The following is a 19,253-nucleotide window of genomic DNA, read 5'->3' on the forward strand; positions in this document are numbered from 1 at the left end:
AATTACCAACTTTGATGAAATTCCAAAACCGACTTTATATTTTAGCTGTAACAGTTATTTACTTGAACCTAATGCACCATTGATGTCATTTAATGCGTACTTAAATTGGCATGTTTGAAGCAATTTAGCTTTTACACCTTGGGAAAAACTCTACTATATTTTATGGGCAGAAAACACCCTCATTTGACCATTTAAACTATTAGTGTTAACTCTTACCTTACTGCCCCCCACTAGCCTTTACATAAAGGCCAAATGTTTAATGAGTAAGTGTACTAAAGGCTTCACTTCTTCTCCAATTAACCCCATAGCTCTTGACATTTTTGTAAATCCACACAAGATTTCGCCTCTCTCGCTCTCTCTCTCTCACTCCGTCTTTCTCTCTTAACAAGTTAAAAGGCAAACCTGTTGGCAAACAGATTGGTGTGGAACAAAGGCAGTCCTAATCCCCATTGGAACACATTCAGCCTGAACACTTAAAGATTAAAACACTTTGGCTACCACATATATAATATGTATGTATTTGCTGAGCTGTTTACTGTTCTTACATGGACAGGACATTTTAATCAGCTTTTAATGTCACTTTGGATTCATGTGTAATAGGGTTACAATATGGCAACAACTAACTGTCTTAACTGTTTGCATAATATCTGGTAACGCTAGAGATAGGACGATAAATGGTGATATACACTAATAATACCTGGCGATATTTATTCTGAATTGCACAGCTGATATTATTCACAGCTATTTCATGTACTACGACTTTTTATCAGTAAGTCCTTATCAATCTTAAATTACTGTTTTAAGGGGGTTGCACAACGGAGGAGAAGCGCCGCGCCATGAATCTAAAAAAAGAACACATTTTCTATGAATGTACGCACACCAGTGGCACCTGACAGCGGCTGTCCGCTGTGACTCTGGATGCTGCTCACATCCCTGTCTCGCCACTCACATAGTTTAACATTAAAGGGGACAGAGAATGAAAAACCATTTTTACCTTGTATTTGTTGAATAATGGTACTCTACCCGCATTCACGAACATACAAAAAGTGCTAGACATGCTAAACATCTCAGTCTCATAGAAATTCCTCTCTTAGAAATGTCAGCCAGAAAACGGCCCAGTCTGAAACACTGATGCTTATGACATCACAGGCATGTCACTGCCCCTCCACTTTAAAATAATTGGCTACATTTTTTGAGTGGCAGCAAAGTCAGCCAATCAGTAATGAGATTGCAAGTTAAGCCAGTAGGGGGAGCCAAATAGGTGCAAAACCACTTGTTTAAAATCCCCAACCCTAATAAGGCATTACGGACCCAAACAAAAAAATTTTTGTCTACATGTCACATCACAGAACAAGGATAAATACTCGTTCAATCATTCTATGTCACCTTTAAATAACATCATATTTGTCTCAAATCATTAGCTATTAACATTGGCTGCTAACGTATATTTTGCATTTTGAAAATAGACGCTATCTGACTAAGCTTGCGCTATTTAATGCGTATGTCCGGTTTACGATATCCTCAACTGTGCGTTCACACCGCCACCGGCGAAAGTGTCAATGTGGCCGGGAGTCATTAATTTTTAACGATAGCCGGCAGGGAGCTTCGGCGATCACCAGAACGGAGCGTCATGTATGGCATAAGCGTTTCTGCGGAAAGCAATCAGAGGGCTGAAACATTTGGCGGCAACCAATCGCAAGGCGAAAACCTTCAATTGAAGATTCCAGATAATGCATTAGAGTGTCAGTGCGTCCACTACACTTTTTCTATAATGTCGTTGAAAGGGCAGCCAGAGCTTTTTTTGACGCTCTCACCGGGGTGGTGTGAACTCACAGTGGTCCCGTACACACTGCATATTAATTCGGTTGTCACTTCACCTTTTAATGCTTAATCCTGTTCTGTACACACACAGTTCAGTAATTTACGGTACTGACAACCGAATTCCACAACCAAATTAACTCCTGCAAAATGCAGGTAGTGACAACCGCATTTACAGAAACTCTGCACAGTGTGTACATAACCGAACTGAACAACTAGTAGTTAATCAAGTGTTTAAACGTGCATCATAAACAGGACAGGTCTCTCTTCTGAAAAAAATAAATGCTTAGAAGGCGAAAAAGTCTTCTGTATGCGCGGTTCAGAAAATGACAGAGGCACAAGCGTTTGCTGATTAGTGTTGCCAGATCTTGCACTAAAAAAAACAGCGAACAAGAAGAATCCAATAATAAACCGAAATAAATCTAAATGCTTTACCTCAAAGATCAAAATATTGGGACCGGCCTCTTCACGCTTTATTAACATCAAAAACTTGATCGCTTCATGAGCCAAAAGCTATAAACGGTTAAGCACCAAAACGGTATTTACGTACAAAAAAGACGAGGACCTGGCAACACTGCAAGACCGCGCGCTCCGTGCTGTGAAGCAGCCTCACAAAAGCATAAAATACACAACGCCAAGATGGAGGTTTATTGCAAAACACAATGCTGTTATTATTTTGGTCAAATCTGTGATAAGCACGCGAGATGGCAGAACGTTGCTATGGTTATCTCTGTGTCAATCATCGCATTTTCGGGAGTGAGTCTTGTTCCGTACAGACATGAAACGAACATTTAGGGGATTCACTCCCGCATTTTAATGCGGTTGTCACTCCCGAAAGTTTGTAGTGTGTACAAGACCAGTAAGTTGTCCTAGCGCTTCTCTTCAGTGTGCGACCTCCTTTAGTTTGATTTGTTTATAATATGCATTTAAAAAAGCAACACTCGTCAAACATTTAATCATTATACAAATATTGTATTATGAAAATACCTGAAAAGGTTTGAAAAACAGCAATATAAATATATGCTTAAGCCATTTCCTGGAGATGTGTGACTAAATGGTTCTTCATTTGAGGTCCATATTGAGTTTCTGCACAAGAGCGCCCTCTGGCTTTTGGATGTAGCGACATTTCACCGTAATTCATTGAGAATCATAGCAAACTTTATCAGCCGATTTTTGGGTCCATCCCTAGACTATGCATGACTATTTTGCTAACCCTTACATTCTGCCTACTCTACAGTAACTACTAACTTACCTTAAACCCTACTCCTACTAATACTGTAATGAGAGTTTATTGACTTTGTAGGTGCAGCATTACTTATAGTCAACAGAATGTCCAAAGAGGATCATAAAAATAAAGGGTAACCCATACATTTTATTACTATATGACAGAATATTAATCTCACTAATTTGATTTCATATTTGTTGAGTGTGCTGTATACCGTTCGGCCAACGGTATACAATCAGCTGTAAGAACAATCAGCTTTATGCTATTCCATCGCTTATGATTTCACATCGTCTTGTACTTTAAAGGATCATGTGCTTGTACGATCCCATGATTCTCAACTCTCACCATAGGGGCACATTCTTGTATTCTCTAATCGTGTGCCACCTACCTTAATATGCTCTCACTCTTTTAAAAGGGATTAAAGGGGGCTTTTCCAATCATTTAGGATTAAATCAATAGGGCATGTGTAAGTTGATTGAAGTTATTATTTTTGTTTATATATTTGTTTTTGATTTTTTGGAATCTGTTCTTGATCAAATTGAACACATCCAGTCTAATTGGCTCCAGAGGAGACTAGTACTAGCTTTCAGTGAATTTTTTTCATTAACTATTGAACCATTTCTGCCATTATCTAAAAAAGATGCAGTTAACTGAACACACATTGGTGCCCAATGAAAACTGCAGTTATTCCTGAAACAGAAAAATGTAAGGTCACATGCAGAATTTATAAACTATTGTTTTGTTAATTAAGAATTTGTGTAAATGTGTAGTGCTACTATTGTGGTTTTTATTGTGTTCACCTGTTTACCCAACAACTTGCAAACATTGAATTTTTGTTACTATTAAATCATTGTTCACTTAGATGTTATACTGTAGATCAGTGGTTTCCTCGGCCCCCCCCCTCCCATAAAATTTCAGATGTCTCCTTATAGACGGTTTCAGCAATAATAACATAAACAAGCGGCTGTCGCGGTCCGCACGTAACTTCCGGTAAACTCCGCTAATAATACATAACAACAAAGTACTTTAAACGTAGTTTATTTATATAACAAGCAAAAAAACAACACATAGATTACCTAGGAAACAAAAACATGTGTTATTTTCGACGAGGCATTTGTTCAAGAGATCAGTTTAGCAACTAGTCAAAACGAAACCGGAAGTAAGGTTCGGATCCAGACGTGTATCACGTGCATCAGATGAAACCGTCTATATGAAACACCTGAATCCACTCATCCGGCTCCTGACAGAATTGCTGTGTCCCAATTCGCCTACTTATACTACGACCTAAAAGTATGTACTGTTTTTGTGAGGAAAATGTACATACTTTTGAGTGTGTAGCAAAAGAGTATGCACGTTCTGGGACGTACTTCGATGACGTCGTGCAACGTGAACGAAAACGTGGTTGCCTAGTACTGTTAAAAAATATTTCATTCATTTTTATAACTTATGTCAAATATAATTTTATTTACTATTCCCATCTTTATTTCTCATCGTTTTTTTCCACAATACATTTTACAATGTGTTCTACCAAGTTGAGGAGTGAAGCAGAGCGTCATTAAAACCAAACGCAAGTCGTTTGTGAGGCGGCTGGTTCTGACGTTCATGTGCAATGTGTGTAACAAAAGCTACTTATTTTAAAGTCCAAATATTAAAAAATTTATAGTATAACTTTTTTTATGTATTTAATACTTACATATAACTCAAAAATACCCAGATGAAAATGAACCATGCTTTTACTACAGTAAAAGTGTAGTAACCATGTTTCTTTCGCTGGACTAATAAAGTTAAAATTTCTACAGCCACAGTATTACTACAAATAAGCAAGAGGATCAGTGTGGTTAAGCTCCTCCCTCCCGCACGCAATGGGTTGTGGGCAATATTAGCAGTTAGAGTGTGCATTGATCTGCACTTCGAATTCTAACCGGAAATAGTAGACCATCCGGGTATCTTTGGGATACTCATTTCAACATACTATGATTTGGGACGTACTAATTCTAGTTTTGAATACTATTTAGGACGGATAGTATGCGAATTGGGACTCAGCATATGTTTGAAACGTTCCTTAATTAACACACTAACAAGCTGATGAACTGAATCAGGTGTTTTATATATGGAGACATCTAAAATGTTCTGGGAGGGGGGACCGAGGACTGGAGTTGAAAACCACTGCTGTAGATAATTGAAACACACATTCGTAGTATAGTACACTTTTGTATAGTTTAAATGACTCAAGCCGTGCAATTACAAAGATGTAATCCTGGAACATTCCAAGTTTTTCCTAATAGTGGAAGCTCATATCCATGATAAAACTTTTTAGTTGGAGCCAAAAAATTCTCCCCTTTCCTTTATTAAAGTGATAAACTCATTTACTGATTAAAGATGACATGTAGCATGTGTGTGAGCGGTGTAAGCAAAGAGTCTTTGTGGGGTGTTGCATATGCATTAAAATTCTTAAAACAAAATCACACAATCATTTTTTACGGGTACAGCTGTTCTGTGCAAAAGTTAAAAAATGTTTTTTTAACTTGATGGTAGTGGGATCCGATTACAGTGTGGCTTATAATAATTTCTCCTTGATTACTGATCTCAAAGTGTATCAAAAGGACATTTTTAACAAATATTAGATTTATTCTAAAGCAAAGGGTGTAAATACCCTTTAAAAAAGCTATAATTTTGTGTAGCATCTAATTTCATGTAAAGAGTTTTGCACAGTACTGTATACTTAGCATTTGTTAATTATACATATATCACTCTAGCCTGTTTGTGGGTTGTTTGTTTTTTGTTAACATGTTAAATTGCTTCTGGTCTCTTCTCCAAGTTTGTTAAGGTGGTTAGACTGTGGTTAGTCTGTAACTGTAATTGATGGGAATGGCAGAGTCACGCACATACAGTATGTCGTCTTAGAAAGCACAATGCATGTTCTATTATTTTTAAACCGCAGCTCTATATCCTCTACAGCTGATGTCATAGACATTTCACATTTTACACCAAAATATAATTACTTTCATAACAAGAAAAATACACGCAAGTGAAGTAAAGTCACACAAAATCATCACATGAATGTGGGTTTTCTCTCAGAATTTGGTTGCGTTTCATGCTGCAAGTAATGCTTTGATGTTGTGTGTGTGTTTTGGCTTGTTATTTACATGACCAGATGCATTCGAAACCACAGTCTCTCTCCAATAACTCCTCCCTTTTATTCCTATGAATTCTATCAAGTTTTCCAATATTGCGTCTCTGTGCGCACTGCTCCGGGTGTTGATCTTGATGGATCACCCACTTCCTCCTCCTCATTAATTTCATCACCTTATCGCCCAGGCCACTTCATTTGACCAAAAGGTAATAATAAATGTCCCACACGCAATCTTTAACACACTCAGCCAGGCGGAAACACTTAATAACAGCATACAAATTGAACTTCAATCACCTCATTTTGCTCCACAGATGCATGGGCACATTAAACAGCAAGCTTTTCAAGTTAGAGAGTCTCTCTCTCGCTCTCTCTCTCTCTCTCTCTCTCTCTCCATAATGTTTCATGCCATTGGTTTGCCAGGCTTCAAATTGAGCGTTATAATGCTCGTTTATAACACATTTTTTAAGCGAGGACAGCGATTCTATCAGTGGCGGGAGAGACGTTTCCTTTTCCTGGGCGCGAGAGCTCTTATCACCCCTCAAACACAACAGTACACTTTCCCCAACAGAGACTGCTATTCAGAGACTCATTTATCTTTCTGAGAGCGAGCTGGATAGTTCACTCGCGTTCCGTCTCACACTTGCTATCTTTCGCCTTTTTCTCTCCCTCTAAACCCCCTCTCTTTTTTGGCATGGGGTGGGGGGTATTTTCAATTAGATTTCATTCAGTTCTGTCAGAGACAGAGCACATGCTCTCGAGCGGCGGTCCCTGGTGTGTGTGTCGCTTGGAGGGTGTCGTTTGTGCACACAGGGTCCTTTGGCAGAGGACAGAATGTGTTGCAAGTGTGTGTGTGTGTTAGAGAGATGTGTCTCTCTTCATCTCAGACTCGTTTTAGTGGCTGACAGAGACAAATGACAGCACTCAGAAATGACTTGCTGCCTTTCGCTCCTAACAGGTTGAGCGGTTTGAAATGACACAGGCTTGGGTGCGCTCTCGCGCCGCCGCTTCAACCTTTTGTTGTCAGTTTGGTGTGGGCGCCGTGGCCTTGAAATTAAACTTTGGGGTGTTTTGGAGGAGCACAAGAATAAAACAATGCCTTTTAAATAGACATGTGATTATATCCGCCAACTGTTCCTCAGAAAACAGATTTAAGTGTTGTTTTTTCACAATTATGTTTGAAGAAAGAACAATGGTGTTTACCTGATAAATAATACAGTAAGTAAACAAATAAAAATAAGTAATCAGTAAATTAATATTTAATTTATTCACAAATTTCCAACTACAGTATGTTCTGCAATAACTTTCCATTTATAGATTTATACATTTCCCAAAGATTTGATGCCATGATATCACTGTGATTATTTTGAGTATTTTCCATCCTGCTTTGTTTGCTGTACTGGGTGGTAAATAAGCAATTGCTTGGTGGTTACTAGGATGTTTATCTGTCAAGTATACACACACAGGAAATGTGTTGTGGTTTCTAGGAGCTTGTATAGCAAGGTACATGATCACAAAATAAGATATTACACACGACGGATGGTCTTATCCTTTTACAGCATGTCAAGCCATCTGTTTAATCCTGAGGGTTTGAACAGACAGGAGCAAGATAAAGTGAAAACTATTGAAGAAGTTCTGCTATAAAGATGGAATGAACCACAGGTTAAAGGTCATCTTTTTAGTCAGCAGATTTGATGCATTAATGTTGAAGTTCATCTCCAGACAGCCCTTTCAGTTTTCTGTCATCTCGAGGGATTGAGCGGTGCACTACATTTTCTCCGGTGTCGTCTTTGTACAGAATGATACATTTGTTTAGTTGGGTTTGCTAAGGCAGGAGAGCACTGGTAGTCAAACTATTATGTCTGTCATAAAATTTTAATTATATAAAAAAGTGACTTCCCTGCAGATAGGGATTTGGAAAACACCCTACTTGCATCCTAACTCATAAGTGGCACGTAAAGCAGGTCTAACAGAATATATATTGAAATTGAATTTCGAATGGCTGGTAATGATCTGATTGTAGAGTCTGTCTTATATTGTCACGTTGTGTTGAGTGGTGTGGGTGTGAGGAAGTGTAGGAGTCTCACTGCATTAACACCGCTTACATGGGGTTAATTTCATTACCGTTCAACGGCAGCTGCTTGTAATACGCAATGTAAACAGACAGATCCTTCAGATAAAGTTCCTCCACATGGGCCAGAGGACTTTGCATTTCCGTCCCATCCACAAGCAGAGATGGATTTGCGATGATACCTCGGTTAGGTAAAACGTCAGATATCACGTTAATGCCGTGGTTTCCATACCAACAGCTTGACAGAAGGGAGATGAGGAAGATGAATTGTAGAGCGGACCGTCTCGCATGCCTCTTTTTTTCGTTTGCGAACGGCAGGCTTACCGGGGCGCTGAAACGGCCCTAATCCACATTTAATTGAACTCTGGAGACTTTGAAGTGAGTCCGCGGAGCAGACAGGAGCAGTGACATCACTTTCACAACACAGCCAGCTGCCGTAGTCTTTCGCTCTGTCTGGTTCTCTTTGTTTCTGTCTTCTGTTAATGAGCAAGTTTCACCGCTATAGCCTTGATACTGGAAGACCCAAATGTCTGATTAAGTCGGGTGCTTATCCACCTCAATCAGAGCCTCCTCTGATCAGGTGTGGCGGTCTCTTGGTCATCTCTTGATAACTGACAAGCACTCAGTAATTAGGCTAAATTAGAGACGAGAGAAAATAAAGGGAGCATAGGGGGAAAGCAGAAGAGATAAGTAGAGGCTAAAGATGGCATTAAAATGTTTGGCACATCTGTGCAAATGTGAAATGATTCTTGTGCTTGATCATCAACCTTAGGAAGTGAAAATAAATTTGATTTGAGCTACTTAAAAGCTGTTCGAAACCATTTAAAAGGGATAGTTCGGCCAAAAATGATATAAAACCCATTATTTACCCACCCCAAAGCTGTAAAATGTATTAGATCTTATCGTTAATCAAATGCAAAGTTATGGGGTCCACGTCCTTCAAGTCCACAACATTTTCATCCATCCTTAACAAAATAAATCCAAACGGCTCCACGATGATAAACAAAGGCCATCTGAGGGTTATCCGCACCGTTTGTTGTAGAAATATTCCAATTTAAAACTTTATAAACGAAAATAACTAGCTTCCGGTAACGCCACCATCTTAGACTCCTCTGTATTCAGGAGAGAGTATTAGCGTAGTGTACGCACTTTTTTCTTAGTGACCTATGACAAATTCGGAGGGCGGGGGCACAGGGCAGCAGCAAAGAACCCTCTATAAACTGCGTACAATCTCATCTTGAATACGAACGCCACTAAAACGGCGGCGTTACCAGAAGCTAGTTATTTTCATTTATAAAGTTTTAAATTTGGATATTCTACTACAACAGCACTGCGCGGATTACCCTCAGAAGACCTTTGTTTATCATGGTGGAGCCGTTTGGATTTATTTTGTGAATGATGGATTACATTTTTTGGACTTGAAGGACGTGGACCCCATAACTTTACATTTGATTAACTGAAAGATCTAAAACATTTTATAAAATAACTGAAAATATGTTTGTCTGAAAAATGACGGACATATGCTTCGGACAGCTTGGGGGTGAGTAAATCATGGGTTTAATATCATTTTTGGCCAAACTATCCCTTTAAGAAACATAAAAAACCCAAAAATCATAGTAACGGATGAATGCGGGGATGAATGCAAAATGTGAGCAAGCTACCGTAAGTTATGTAATTGTTGTTTTGTAACTACAGTTTGTTTTGTTATAATGAGTTAATTCATATGGAATTAATAGGAAATAAAGGGGTGGTTTCCCGGACAGGACTTAAGTCTAGTCCATGACTAAAACGAATGATTGGACTGTCTTAACTGAACACGCTTGCACTGACATATCTTAAAATAGATCAGTGACATTGTTTTGTCTCAAAAATGCACACCAGTAATTTTTTTTGCAAGATATGTTTGTAAAAACTACTGGCTTAATCTAAACCCTGTCCTATATGTCAAAAGACCTTTATTTAAAACAAAAATTAAAAATGCAGACACACACATTTGAACTTGTTCCCTGTCATTTAAGTCTTGATTTAGGCTTATGTGAATCTCTTATTTGCAGCACATGGTACAACCACGTCTTGCTTACACGAGTTTGAAGGACAAATATTGATAGATCTCCAGTTCTCTTGCTACTGATCACCTTTTAGTGAACTGTTGCCCTCCTGCACCATCTTCAATGTGCGTGTGAATGGGGCTCATTTTAACGCTAAAAGAATCTCTTTTTCATGAGCGCTGATCAATAATACACATTAATCCTGCTCTGTGACCCTGAGCTGGAGCTGTGGGTGATAAATGAACTGAAGCCTCCCTTTCCCCAGCTGTTATTTCTTGTATTTTCACTCACGCGTCTTTATTTACGTGTTTCTCTCTGCTCAGTCGCGTTTGTGTGTTTCTCTTGTATAGATACTGGCCTACACAGATGGTCTGCATGGGAAATGGCTGTTCACAGAGATCAGAGCGGTTTTCTCTCGCCGTTATCTGCTCCAGAACACAGCGCTGGAGGTCTTCATGGCAAACAGAAGTAAGAACTGACCAATAATCTATTTAGTGTTTACAGTTCACTTAAATATGAGAGCAATGGAATATGTTAGTTTTTTATTATTTCTTGCATATTTGTGACAAACAGCACAGGTCGTTTTGTGTCATCATATAGGATTTTCTCTCTGTGTTTTGGGATAGTTGCATTAAACATCATGGAGGATGCAAAAACATTGCATTGTGATTTTATTGCTTATTTTTTATTTATTATGTTTTGGTGGCTTAACGTTAGGGATTTTTCCACATGTGTTTTCACACAGAGTTCGGAATAAAAATACTTTAGATATCCTAGATTTTTAGACATCCTTTAAATTTTTAAAGAGTGAGTACAATAAAACTTTGATTTTCTCATTGCCACTTCTATCAGTGGAATCCAATTGGTTTATTAACCATGCTGGGCAGTAAATTTTCTAGTACCAAATAATGCTAGTATCCATTTTATGTTTTACAGTATTTACTGGCAAATGCCACTTTTTAAGTGCATTAAGTGTTAATTTTGGATCCTTTAGAAACCTATTTGCATGCACTGACTTAAATGAGTTAATCTTTCTTTACTTCCAGCGGCAGTCATGTTCAACTTCCCAGAAGCAGCCATAGTAAAGAAGGTGGTGCACAGTCTCCCCAGAGTTGGAGTTGGTACCAATCTTGGACTTCCTCAGACCAGGTATTTCCAACAGTTTCAATCATTGTTAAAAAATAAGTAAGTTTCTTGTTTTTGTAACATGCATGTTAATCATTTAGCATTAAGCATAATAATTTGAAGAGTTTGGTTCCAGTCAGTATTAAAAAGTAAATTCTTAATTTTATGCAAAATCCGATATTCGCCTAGCCTGGTGATACCATCCTCTGCTATTTTGCTTCGCTTCATAGACAGAGTCTGGCTGGGCATAATTGACAATCGTTTTTCTTCTCGTGGAAGGTGCTTGTCTGAAGTTTAAAATCATTGGTCTAAACGTAAGCCAATCACCTAACGTTTGGTTATGATGTGCGTTATACGCCAGCTCAGCCGCATCAAATTTCTGCTGTAAAACACACGTATGATGTGAAAACAAATGGCTGTGAACAACTTTTGCAGATTGTGTAAAGTAAATCCGGCCAGAGCTAGTTGAACACTATCCTTATGGTGTCTTTCCACTCACGTCTAAGCGGAGGAACGCCCCTCTCTCCTCTCAAACTCTTCCACCAGACAGCCATATGTAAATTAAATCTTCCTACCTTATTTTCTGGTTAATCAGGAACGTAACCAAAAAATGTTTGCCCACGCATCCTCCACCATTAACTGTGAACAATAAAATTCCCTTCCATTATTTCTCGATCATTGTGTACGCCAAGCTGTGCTGCACACAGTTTCTCGCTGATGATTGGTAATAAACTTTTCCCTGTCGTGAGTAGGGCAACAACATAATCTCCATTTAAAATGTTTAACAAACACTCTTCTTGTGCCTCCATGTCCACTATAAACTACAACCGTACATTCGGCGCTTAGTGTCTACGTCACAGCTCTCAGCCCGCCCTCTGTTTGTTGATTGGATGGCTGTCTTGATGCCGGAGTAAAACGGTTATAAGGGGAGCTATCTCAGACTTAGTACAGAAGCTTCATGAAATTTAGCGGAAGTATAAAGTCTGACGTAGTCAGGCTTAATATCCATCGTGTTGTTCTCTCTTTTCTCCCTTTTTTCCCAAAACGCGATAAACGCCAGACCTCCTTCTCTGCAGAATGCAATAAATCTGCTCAACAAATGACAGGACACCATTCCACGCATTGTAAACAACAATGGTGGTGGGTTGAATACACACAGAATCCTAGTTTTCCTCATACTTTGTACTTTGTGATCAACAAACAAACAAAAAGAAAATAATACTTTGATGGCATTGATAAACCTGTGGTGGTTTTCTGAGACAGGGAAGAAACGTAAGCCATCAAAATCGAATATTTTACGCGAGAGCACTCAGGACCTTCTGTCATGCTAACACATTGACCCCAGAAAGGTTCTTATGAAAAACTTTCCATTATTTTACTCGAAGTCAACGAAAATCGAGCAGGACCAAAACATTGACAGCTGATCGCTGTCAAAAAAGTACAACGACGACGTCCCAAGAATAACAGCAATGATGACAGTGTTATTAATATGACAAAGTATGTGTTTTGATTAATGCCATTAATGTTTATGTTTTTTATCAATGTATACCACTAGTCAACTAAATAAATATAACATGGCAAAGATGAATGCACATTTATATATTGATTCAATAGATTTATAGCATTTGTGGAAAAAAGTCATGGATTTATTGCATTTTGTGGTAAAAAATAATCAGTTTTTATAATATATCTATGAAAATCAAATTATGGATTTGAATTTTTAATGTTATTATAACCTAAAAATGCTATGTGAAAGTTTGTAACAGAAAATATTGGTTTTCATCTTCATTTTCATTCTTTGTATAGAAAACACGTTTTTACCGAAATAAGTCAAAATTGATTTATTGCAGTTTGGAACCAAACTCTTCATTTATTCTAAACATCCGAACAGGGCATTTGCAAATGAATACATTGCTTTTTGAAAATTGCTTTTGAACTAAAAATCTATAGTATATCAGAGATTAGTTATGAATATTACACATAATAACATATGCATAATTTGTATGTATGTATACCGCATACCAAATTATTGCTTCAAAATTTAAACAGGTCATGTTGCAAGAGGCTTAGCCTGTTCATTCACACTTGTGTTGGGTGTGAGAGCCTGTTATACAGCCTAATTACCTTCACACAAACACAATTCACATCATTTATTTATTCTTCCGACTGAGAAATAAATACAGGGGTGACTGGCGAGCCTTCAGGGCAGAGTGAAAGCACAGGAAACACACACACACAACCTTCAGGTCTGTTGCTGTTGTATTCCAGCCAAAGATCTAGACAAGTGAAATTCCACCATAAATCCTTCTATATCATTTCTATTAAAAACATTCATTGAACTTAAATAACTAACTTAACTGTGTGACTGATTGAATATAGTGGATATTTATTCCACACAGGGCTATTGATGTGTATCTGTGATCAGGTTTTTGTGTGTCTGTGAAACAATGTGTAATGTGATTACTGCAGTACCGACCATCAGAGACAAAACTTTCCCTCTGTGAGATCAATAATGCCCTTCTACAACATTCGTGTGGCATTTCCCCGGCATTGCCTCTGTGTTAGGAGGGGCAAAGGGCATTGGAAACTTCAGAGAGCCCTAATGACTGTAATCACGCAGGGTGACAGTGATGAATTCTCTAATTTCGCTTTGTTTTAATTGGATGGAGGGTCATTTGTTTTAGTGTCCGCATATTTGCTTGCGCTGCGAGTGTTCATTTAACAGGTTCCCACATTACCCATGAGGGTGTTTCAGCGTTTTTGTACAGATTTTGATGTATGTTTAATTCAGAATTATACAACAGTTAGTTTTTTTTCGTTAATCGGATTGGACAAGCTATTATTTATTTTTTAAGAGTGCTGATATTTAGTTTAACAGCAATGTTACAGTGTTATCACTCTGCTTGTCTGTGTTTGCCACATAGAACGACATATCTGGCTTTTTATTTCTAAAATGTTTATTAAATTCTTGTTTATAGAAATGCCATATTTTAAATGCCTTTCTTTTAATCTTTAATGTTTGAAATTGCACATGAAACCTCAGAGGCACTTTCACTTTGACTTCCTAAATTCTGTTTGTTTTCATTGGCAGACGGATCTCTCTTGCCACCCCTAAACAACTCTACAAGGCCTCTAACATGACCCAGCGCTGGCAGAGACGAGAGATCTCCAACTTTGAATACCTCATGTTCCTCAACACCATCTCTGGTAAGACTATTGACACTTGAATGCTAGCCATCATCACGCATTTTCCAATCACCGGCTCAACTGATACTGTGAAGAAACATTTGACATATTTCTGCTTTCCGGCACATAAGCAAAATGAAAAATTTCATATTTTTTATGACCTTTTATTCTTCTTTTTGTATGTGTTTTCTGATGTCTCTACTGTCCGTTCTCTTTTCTGTAAAGCCGCTGAACATTGTGTGGTCGTGCTAGAAATCATGTCTTATGTAAAAACATTGTGCTCGGTACATCACATTAGATCAATAGTTGGAAAGTAGGCGGTCTTTTGTGACTTCTCGAACACATTCGACCACATGGGCGTCTAGACCACAAATGCGTTTTTTGACTACCTCTGAATATGGTCGAAAGTGGATGAACTCAAAACGTATTACAGGTGTGTAATGCCAGGTGTAAACAGCCTATTAATCTCATTATTAGATTAAGCCTTTAGCCTGGATTTCACCGACACACAATTGTTTAAAAAGGGCTGTATAAAAGTATAAATTGAATGAACGAAACCATGCATCACATTGAAGCATATAGACTACCCACCTAGTGGCTACATATACACAGTGTGCAAGGCACAACATCTTAAAGTAAAACATTTAGTGTTTGTCCGAACCATACGTAATGAGCATTATAACATTTCGTCAGTCGCTCGCTGTGGCATTGTGCCACCCGTTGTGAAATTTTTTTGAACGGAAAGTCATTAACTATACACTAAACATCTTTCAACATGCTTTGATTTATCTCATGTCAATCCATAGTTTGCATTTAGCATGGACAGACAAATTATTTGTTACTGGAATCATATCATTTTTGGTCAGAGTTTAAGACACTGTAATTCCCATTCCTTAGCTTTTGCTTACTACTGTATAGAAATAGTGTTTCCTAATCACTGTAGTTTCTCTTGCTCTGATGATAAGTGATGTGATTACAATGAAGACGTTGAAGGTTAAAATCATAGTGATGATAATGGTAATACGCCTTAGGGAAATCTCATATGACTCTTTAATCTCTTTGGGTTTCAGGTCGTACATTTAATGATCTAAACCAGTATCCTGTGTTCCCCTGGGTCATCACCAACTACGACAGTGAAGAGCTCGACCTCACCATGCCAAGCAACTACAGAGACCTGTCCAAGGTATACACATGATCATTAAAGGGACACTCTACTTTTTTTGAAAATATGCTCATTTTCCAGCTCCCCTAGAGTTTCTCACGAAATCCAGATTTAGAAGGTGTCCAGCATCAGATTTTTTTAAAAAGCCCTTGAAGCCAATTTTTTTTGCACTTATAAGATTAAGGTCTGAACTTACTATAACCATTATTTTTAGAGGATTAAAAAATATTTCTTATAGATTTATTTAATTTTTTTTAGATTATTATTATCAAAAATTATCTTTATTTACAAACTCATGTTTCGGTAATGAGAACTACAACGTTGTCTAGGTACTACACTCTAAAAAACAAACGGTGCTATATAGCACCAAAACAGTTGCTTTGGATCGTAACGATAGAAGAACCATTTTTAGTGCCATATAGCACCGGTGAAGCACCAGTGAAGCACCAGTGAAGCACCAGTGAAGCACCTGTGTAGAACCATATAGTGCTATGTAGAACCATATGTGGTGCTATATGGCCCCTATATGGTTCTACACTGGTGCTTCACTGGTGCTTCACTGGTGCTTCACTGGTGCTTCACCGGTGCTATATGGCACTAAAATGGTTCTTCTATCGTTACGATCCAAAGCAATTGTTTTGGTGCTATATAGCACCGTTTGTTTTTTTAGAGTGTATGACAAACAAAATTTAAACTTTTATCTGGAGAGAAAACATAAGAACTGCTTACCTGGTAGCCATCTTGAGTGTCACAGTCAATTATGTCCCTTCCGACTAATTTAAAAAAAAAAATTAGTTCATTGAGGGCTTAAACAATGATTGAAAATTGTTGCGGAGAAGGAGAACATTTTTCGTAAACACATTAATATTCCTTATTATTGTCTCTACATTTACCAATGATCACCAAATACCACATGTTTCTGTACTGTAAATGTTTATAGTGTTACTACACTAAAGCTTTTTATTTTTTTGATTTTTTAATTATAAATATTTCCATGTCAAAGAACCCAAATATAGTCATGGACACATTGCGGTAATGAAAATGTTCCCCTTAAATGTGGAAATAACAACAAAATTGGTTTGTATGATGTCATTGAAATCATGTGCAAAAGAGAGCTTCTTATTTTGATACTCTTAGACCTCATAAGTCTACTTTCGCGAGAATCACCCATTTGAGTTTTACCGTTTTGGAATCCATTCAGCCGATCTCCAGTTCTGGCTGTACCACTTTTAGCATAGCTTAGCACAATCTATTGAATCTGATTAGACCATTAGCATCGCGCTCAAAAATGACCAAAGAGTTTCAATATTTATCTTGTTTAAAACTGGACTCTTCTGTAGTTAGATCGTGAACTAAGACCAACATAAAAATTTTAAGTTGCGATTTTCTAGGCAGATATGGCTAGGAACTATACTCTCATTCTGGCGTAATAATCAAGGACTTTGCTGCCGTAACGTGGCTGCAGCAGGCGCAATGATATTGCGCGCTGCCCGAAAAAGTCCCCTTGGTACCTTTCAATAGTTTTAATAGGTTTAATACCTTTCTAGTTTTAAATGGTCAACTTTCACACTAATCCAGGTTGTTACCAAAAACTCATTTTTTCAATCACACTGAAATACTTATGGGATGCAGTGAGATGATATATTTAGCCCAAAAAATGCAAAAGCCAAGTTTTGTTATACTATACTCAGAGGTGGGTAGAGTACCCAAAATCTGTAATCAAGTAAAAGTACAAGTACTTATACAAAAATGTACTCAAGTAAAAGTAAAAGTATCAATCTAATTATTTACTTGAGTAAGAGTAAAAAAGTATTAGATGAAAAAACTACTCAAGTAGTTAGTTACTTGTTACTTCCGATCTGATAGAGAAGTAGCACAAAAGCACTGAATTTCAGACTACTTGGATGGTTTTCAAAAACCTCTCCTTAAAAGTCTCATTGTTCTGCTTATATACAAGTAAAGCAGCCTATCTCATTCCTGCAATGGGTACATTATCACATAACGTGTCATTTGAGAAAAAATCTCAAACACACACAGATATTTTCTGTCGGTTAACTCTGTATTTAATTTCATGTTCACAACACAAACTTGTCAGCATCTGCCTTTAAACATGCAAACAGTAAACAAAAAAGAATGTGTGTGTCTGTTTGTTATCATGTTTTTATATGAATAGGTTATTTTCATTGCCATTAAAGTGCAATTACTGAACATTAACACGAGCTTAATAAAAATTATCATTTTAGAATTTCATATGGAACTTATCTGTTTGTGCAAATCAACTCTACATTTAGTATAATATATAATATACATGTTTCTTTAAAATCAAACTTTATTCTTTTATTTTTATTCATTCATTCTCTAGGAAGGATTTAAATAAAATACAATCCCGTTTTTATTTGAATGTATTTTCTACACATTAGTGAGGTGTCCGGATTTGTGTATAAATGCAAGACGTCCTTACATTTTGCTGTTCAGTTTGTTTAGTTGTGGGGAAATTATACGGAAATGTGCAGATGAACGTGCTGTTTGTATGGTTTAACTTAAACTAGGGTTTGTCATCGCTTGCACAAGAGTGCATATGGCAAAAAAACTCGGACAGTGTGTGAAATGACTATTAATAGTGTTCAAATAGACAATGCTGTGACACTTACTTCAGGTTGGATCTTGAATTCCTGTAAGCTGAGATGTCAGCTCGTTCATTGAACAAAGCATGCATCGCATCATGAAACTATTCTTTTTGACCTCTTGGAGTGAAAACATAGACCGAACTTGAAGCCGCTATGCATGATCTGCCTCCGATATCTCGCACAACGCACACGCGCCCTCATCTGCTTCTCCTATCATCTACGCGCGGTTGCGCGCGCTAAAGGGTGAAGCAGCCTGTCTCGCGAAACTTTCGAACACGCCCTATAAAGTTTAAAAAATATATATATTCATTAATTATTACCATTTGAAAGTAGCGCAGTAACGCCGCCGAATGTAGCGAAGTAAAAGTACAGTTTTTTCACTAGAAATGTACTTGAGTAAGAGTAAAAAGTACCTATCCTTAAATTTACTCTAAAAGTACTAGTTACACAAAAAATGTACTCAAGTACATGTAACGAAGTAACTACCCACCTCTGACTATACTGTTATAAGTGTAATTTGAATGCGACAAAATGCATAAACTGCCAGTATGGCTGATACAAGTGACTCATGCGCAAGATTTAAGTGTTTAAAGATCTTTCAATAACTTTTGAGAAATGTTTGAAAACTTCAGTGCGGTTGAAGAGCGAAAACAAATCTTCAAATGTATCTGAAAGGCACCTCTTGAGCACTACTTTGTTTTGAAAACATAAATAACTGAGATACAAATACATAATTTATATCAGTGCACAAACGGGAGTATTTGTGTGTAAACACAGTTCAGCAGCTCTAACGATGACTTTGAGTCTGTTAGACATAGCTGTCTAGTGAAGGATAGAATGACTTCTTCTGTAAAATCATCG

The 19,253-nt window shown here is 37.6% G+C and overlaps 1 protein-coding gene across 1 annotated transcript in view; it reads left to right on the forward strand.

Annotated features, from left to right (window-relative positions):
- Positions 1-19,253, forward strand: part of lrba (LPS-responsive vesicle trafficking, beach and anchor containing) — a 336,519-nt gene that overhangs the window by 239,473 nt on the left and 77,793 nt on the right. Inside the window, exons 40-43 of the mRNA XM_065254703.2 lie at positions 10,643-10,760; positions 11,339-11,441; positions 14,509-14,624; positions 15,674-15,786. Of these exons, the coding sequence (XP_065110775.1) occupies positions 10,643-10,760; positions 11,339-11,441; positions 14,509-14,624; positions 15,674-15,786 (450 nt within the window). The remainder of the gene's footprint in view (positions 1-10,642; positions 10,761-11,338; positions 11,442-14,508; positions 14,625-15,673; positions 15,787-19,253) is intronic.

The sequence above is a fragment of the Paramisgurnus dabryanus genome, chromosome 4 (genome assembly GCF_030506205.2).
Source record: "Paramisgurnus dabryanus chromosome 4, PD_genome_1.1, whole genome shotgun sequence".
NCBI classification, from domain to species: domain Eukaryota; kingdom Metazoa; phylum Chordata; class Actinopteri; order Cypriniformes; family Cobitidae; genus Paramisgurnus; species Paramisgurnus dabryanus.